The sequence below is a fragment of the Danio aesculapii genome, chromosome 4 (assembly GCF_903798145.1).
Source record: "Danio aesculapii chromosome 4, fDanAes4.1, whole genome shotgun sequence".
Taxonomy (NCBI): Eukaryota; Metazoa; Chordata; class Actinopteri; order Cypriniformes; family Danionidae; genus Danio; species Danio aesculapii.
Window position 1 is genome coordinate 2,695,981 of NC_079438.1, and position 6,718 is coordinate 2,702,698.

A 6,718-nucleotide genomic window follows, 5' to 3' on the forward strand; every position below is an offset into this window, starting at 1 on the left:
AAAGCGTCCCGGTGTGCACGGACCTTAAAGTTCAGATTTTCCAACTTAAGCGATTCAAGTGCAAACCGCTCAATTCGCATCGCCTCATTCGCCCAAATTGCACTGCAGGATATCTATTTGCATCTTTGCATTGATTTAACATGTAAAACACTTGCGCTTGATGCTTTATCTGCATCTGGTATGAACACGCCATAAAGCTGGGGTCACGCTGCGCTTTTCTCCCTATAGACCATTCATACGCACGCAAATGCGTCAGACGGGAAACGCAAGTTTCACAGTTCGCTTGGTGAACTCTGACCTGAGAAATCGCTTTACTTGGCTGCGTGAGACCAATCGAAGATCAAAACATGACCTCTCTGGACAGAAGTTTAAAATATGGATCAATCGCTCGCTTTTTAAAATTTCTAATCATCTTGTATAATCCCGCCCCTTTTTGTAGCATAGCACTACAGATTTTAGCAAGCTCAAACTCTAGTGTGACCGCAGCTTAAGTCCTTGATTAGCTTTCTCAGGTGTGTTTGATTAGGGATGGCGCTAAACTCTGCAGGACACCACCACTGTCCCAGGAACAGGTTTGGTGACCCCTGTTGTACAGTAAAACGTGAAAGTATCTTTTGAGTTTGTGTTAACCACAAACTTTATTTAAGCACTTTAACTGAAATCCCACTCATATAATCCATTGACTTTGGAATGATGAAACCAGCATTGGTAAAATGCTAACTTGCTTCCAGGCTTCCAAAGAAATTGATGTCCTAGTTCCTCCACTCTATTCCATGACAAACAAAACCAAGTTCGTGCATGATCCACACATGGTAGATGGCTTCTGCGTGAGGGAAACTGCGCATCACATCACATGTGCTTCAATCTGCTACCTCAGTTCACTCTGATAATGTTATAACTAATGCAGGGAAGAACTGTGCTGGTCTGTCCAATAGTTGTAACCAGTTATTGGGCTCATCTCTTTCAGCATCTTAGTACTTACAAGATCTTACATGGTGTTCGTTTTTCACATGTTCCTTTATGCTTTAAATCTGAGTTAACCTGTTTTTTATTTCTCTTTAGAGCTGATGGTGCTGAAAGAAGAGACTCAAGAACTGAATGAAATGGAAGAGAAAGATCAGTTTGAGAAAAACCAAGACTTGATGACTGATAAATCTACCATAACAAAAAAGACTTCACCTTGTGAAAGAGCTCAGGAAACCAAATCTAATGGTAACTTTACCTGCAGTCAATGTGGAAAAAGTTTTACTCAAAAATACAAGCTTAGAGTTCACATTAGAGTTCACACTGGAGAGAAGCCTTTCTCATGTGATCGGTGTGGAAAGAGATTCATTGACAAATCGAAGCTTGTATCCCACATGATTACTCATACCAATGAGAGGCCTTACCCGTGTCCCGAGTGTGGAAAGAGTTTCAAACAAAAGCAAAATCTTGCAATTCACATGAGAATTCACACTGGAGAGAAGCCTTTCTCATGTGATCAGTGTGACATGAGTTTCAGTCAAACCCATTACCTTAAAGCCCACATGAACGTTCACACCAAGGAGAAGCCTTATGCCTGCCAACAGTGTGGAAAGACATTCAGGCAAATTAAAATCTATAAAAATCACATCAAACTTCACACAGGAGAGAAGCCGTGTGTCTGCCCTCAGTGTGGAATGAGATTCATTCATAAACAAAGACTTGAAACACACATGAAAGTTCACAATAAAGACATACAGGCAATAAAGCCTTTCCTTTGCCAGCAATGTGGAAAGAGTTTTGCTCAAAAAGGTACCCTTAAACTCCATATGAGAGTTCACACTGGAGAAAAACCCTACACTTGCTCTCAATGCGGGAAGAGTTTTACACAGAAAGGCAACCTTGATTCTCACATGAAGACTCACGCAGAAGAGAAATCTTTCCTCTGCCAACAGTGTGGAAAGAGTTTCAGTCAAAAGAAATGCCTTGAAATCCACATGAGAGTTCACACTGGAGAGAGACCTTACATTTGCTCTCAATGTGGAAGGAGTTTTACACAGAAAGGCAACCTTAATTCCCACATGAGGACTCACGCTGGAGAGAAGCCGTTTATATTTGGTGAGTAGAGTTCTGCATCGAGGACTGGTTCCATTTTAGAACTGCATGGCAAATGGCAGGTGGCATTTTACAGCTGTATCTATCTGCTAGGACCTTTGCATGGTTAATTTTTGCTCCCAGAATATGACACTCAAGTGATGATTACCCTCAGGGCCTTGCAAAGACCTTACAAGGGGAGATTGATCGCGAAGGGAAGAGCGGAGGGCAAAAAGTGCTAAGTTTACATGATCTCCCTGTGCCTGTGTGGATTTCCTCTCGGGTTCCCTTGTTTCCTCCCACAGTTCAAAGACATGCGACATAGGTGAATTGACCAAACCAAATTTGGACTATAGTGGAGCTCTGGTCAGCATTTCCATAGCAATCCATAATTTGCCATTTATAAGCAGGGTAGTTCTCAAGATCTACCCGAGCTCAAACTCCACTCTCACCCTTCTATTGGGAGGGAGCCCTGGGTTCGAGGATCTTTTGAGCTCAGGGCTCTCTCCCAGGACAGCATGTCAAATACGCTTTACTATCAATAATCAGCTAAGGGTGAACCCTTGAAAAACATCATATTAAAACCTACTTGGCAATCTGAGGTAACGTATTGTTCACTCACTTTCCTTCAGCTTATTCCTTGCTTCATCAGGGTTGCCACAGTGGGACTAACCCCCAGTTTCTGGACATTTCTTTTACACAGTGGATGACCTTCCAGCTACAACCCAGCACTGAGGCTTGTACTCTCTGAGCTGGAAAACACTCACACACTCTCCCATCTACACCGCTCATCACAGACTGATTAGCTGGATTTTAAATTCACCCCTCACACACACATTGCGGAGTCTTGTTTTCCTCGTAAAGCAATTCAATGCGTATTTCCCTGCCTTGTCTTTTGATCTTTGCCAGATTTACCATTTGTTTTTTTTTGTTTTTCTGCCGCCTATTTTGACCATACACCTGTTTATAACGTCTTTGGGCTACCCTCATGCTCCCGTTTGTTTCTGTTCTGACCTAAGCCTGTTTGACTAAGCTTAAAATAAACTGCACATGGATCCTTCATCTCCATTGTTCAGTGTTCTCTGTTACAGCTGGGTCATGGCCGGAGGTCACTTTCCAATTAGTTATAGAGATCTAATAGATCATATTCTTGCAACAGTTTTTTTCCTAAAATGTATTTGTGAAAATCCTGACACAAGTTTTCTTAACCCTGTACTATATATATACGCTGGGTCCTATATAGCACACTATACACTAAGGGCCTACTCACACTATGTACGGAGTACCTTGAACCAGGCCAAAGCTGTCCCTCCTCCCGTCTCCTCCGACGGCCCGCACTTACATTACATTCAGGCCTGGGCACGCTTACGTCAATGATGATGTGCTGTTCAGCAAGCGCTTTCGCTCAGCACAGTGGAGATTTCTTCATTTACATTGCTTTTGTTGTTTAATATGCAGTGACACGCAGTCAAATATTTCGCAGAACAGATCAGCCACTTTTGACGCTCATAAACAACCATAAAGTCCTCGTGCTGCAGGAATTAGGAGGTTTGTTGAAGATGCCCAGCTGTCATGCAGTGAGAGGTTTGCGTCGTTAATTAACGATGACCGATTGCGTTCATTGAACTGTAAGAATGATTAATAAATCCATATCAAACCGTCCCTTAAAAGTCACGTCTCGCTTTCAGTTTCGGGCTTAGGGCTTAGGCTTACTCACACACAAGTGTACCGCGCCAAAGCCCAAGTGAACCGCGCTCAGGTACACCTCTTCCAACCGGGCCAGGGCTAGCCAAGTGAACCGTGCCTGAGCCCGATTCAGAGCACTCACACTCCAACGATCTGGGAAATGGGCCTGGGCACGGTTCGGATAGCATAGTGTAAGTAGGCCCTAAGACACTGATGAGTCTCTACAGCAGAGTATATGAATTTAGTGTCATTCAAAATGGAACATTAATGTTTTTTACTGTTTCCAAGTTGAAGGTAAATGACGTTTAAAGGTTTCACATAAAAAAAGTTCAATTAACTTGTTAGGGATACAGTAATCCTCAGGAGGCGACATAATAGTCTTTGTAGGGTATTTTTGCGGTCAAAGTGAAATGCTGTAAGTGATGGTGGTGGTGGACTGTGCCGTCACCAGGGCTTTTGCCCTCCCTTGCTCTAATTTACACAAAGCCATCCACAACATCAGCAAGAGAATCCTTTGCATAATGAGAAAGATCATTGCTCTTCCTTCTGTGCTGACCCACCTGCATAAAGCAATGGATTTGCCAGGCTTTCTGGGTGGTAGGCAGGATTGACTGATGCCATGTTCGTCTGAAGCTTCCAGCAGCTGATGCTCTTTGTTATTTGAACCGCAAATTATTCCAATGTCAGGCAATCAATGACCACACAGGAAAATTTCTAGACGTTTCTGTAGCTTTCCCAAGGGCTAACTTGAGCCCTGTGCATTGAGCTAAATACAAATAACATCAAGGTGTTCATCTGGGTCTGATGGATCAGGAAACCTGGCTTCCACCTTTCCCAGATTCTCAAAGTTCCTTGGTAAAAGAACAAATGCGAATAACAATTTTGGGTAGTCGTGTAGAAAGTGAAAACATAGGACCATGTCTGAATTTCACAACAGGGGAAGATGGAAGAGTCAGAGGGGATTCTGGTCATGATCTCATTTGAATGTTTCGTTGTGCATACATATACATGTGTTTATGTCTGCTCATGCACATAAACACACACTTTGATATGGTGTCATTTGACACTGGAGTACAATTGTAATTTTGTGAGACTTGCCTCATCAAACAGGAAGCTTCTTCTATAAAAGTGAGAGAATTCTTGTACTGTGCAACACAATTTTGTAAGCGCGGTTTCATTGTTGCTGTAGTGGATTTTACAAAACAGGCTTGCTGCCAACGATGTTGATCAAGCTGGATCTCAATGTGTCTTGATTTTGTAGGTTTTATTCTGTCCGCTGTCAGCGTTTTAAGGCATATGACACGTAATAAGTCTCTGATCCCCAGAAGTAACATCAGAAAGGTCCGACCCTTCATATCTGAACATACAGCTCAACTCATTGTTCAAGCTCTTGTTCTCTCCAAACTGGATTATTGCAACTCTCTACTAGCCGGGCTTCCAGCTAACTCTATCAAACCTCTTCGGCTGCTTCAGAGCGCAGCAGCACGAGTGGTCTTTGATGAACCCAAAAGAGCACATGTCACTCCGCTACTCACCCGTTTGCACTGGCTGCCAGTTGCTGCTCGCATCAAATTCAAAGCTCTGATGTTTGCTTACAAAGCGACCTCTGGCTTTGCTCCTTCGTATCTGCTCTCACTTCTGCAGATATATGTGCCCTCCAGAAACTTGCGTTCTGTGAATGAACGTCGCCTCGTTGTTGTATCCCTAAGAGGGAAGAGATCACTTTCCTGAACTCTCGCATTCAATCTGCCCAGTTAGTGGAATGAACTCCCTAACTACATCAGAACAGCAGTCACTTGCTGTCTTCAAGATACGACTAAAACTCAACTATTTAGTCTCCACTTTCCTTCCTAATCTTAACTGCCTCTCTGGCTATACCACTAACTGTACTCTCTCTCTCTCAAAAAAAAAAAACATTACATTACTAATGCTTTGCTTCTTACACTTTACACACCTGAAACTTGTCTATAGCACTTGTTCACTGCTGCTCTTATAGTTGTGTAAATTGCTTCCTTGTCCTCATTTGTAAGTCGCTTTGGATAAAAGCGTCTGCTAAATGACTAAATGTAAATGTAAGTACAGACACTCGTGTTTAAAATGACTGTTGAAGTACTGACTACACTTTTGTACTTAAGTAAAAGTAAAGAAGTACGGCCTGAAATATGTACTTAAGTAAAAAGTATTCATTATTACTTGTTTTAGTTTCACGGTGGTAACTACACTGCACTCGTCAGTTGTGCTCAAAAGTTTACACACCCCTTAAAGAATTAGTTAATGTCAATAATTTGAACAAAATACGAGAGATCATACAAATGCATGTTATTTTTTGTGCAGTATTTAGTAAGATATTTTATATAAATGCTGTTTATGTATACTCCACTACACAGAAAGTTTGCAGAAATTATTCAAATAACATTTTACAAAAGATTACACACCCACGGTTTTCAATACTCTGTTTGCTTTCCTGATGAGCTGTCGTAAAGTCATCTAATGCTGTTAAAATGGTACGAATTCTGCACTAGAAAATATGAACTTATTGTAAAGAAAGGAAATCTCAACACAAAGTATTTAATTGCTTTAGTAGTTACTGAACAAACATTGATTAAAAAATAACACGATTAGAATGAACGATCAGAGAAGTACAGTACATGATAGTCGGAAGCGGACAAAAGACTTTTAACCGAATTTAAATGCCAGATTTGAACAGGAATCTCGTTTTACCTGTGGTCCGATCCACCAAAACGGGTATAAATATGACATCAGTCCTGTTTATCGCTGACTCCCTCTGTCTCTCGTCCATGTTTGCCGTTTCCATAGTAAGCTGAACTTAAACAAGCCCACTTACGGCGTGTTATCAGAGATCGGAAAAAGCCGCACAATGACAAATAAGATAGACTGGATCAAAAAGACGTTCAAATTGCGCAATGACAAGAAATAATATAGATCGCGCCTTAAAACACATGAAAACGAAAGCCTC

At 41.7% G+C, this 6,718-nt stretch overlaps 1 protein-coding gene across 2 annotated transcripts in view; it reads left to right on the top strand.

The window, feature by feature from the left end:
• LOC130222759 (zinc finger protein OZF-like) overlaps positions 1-6,718 on the top strand; it is a 52,726-nt gene that overhangs the window by 27,981 nt on the left and 18,027 nt on the right. For both annotated transcript variants that reach the window (XM_056455295.1, XM_056455294.1), the window contains exon 4: positions 1,063-2,079. In XM_056455295.1, coding sequence (XP_056311270.1) covers positions 1,063-2,079 — 1,017 coding nt within the window. The remainder of the gene's footprint in view (positions 1-1,062; positions 2,080-6,718) is intronic.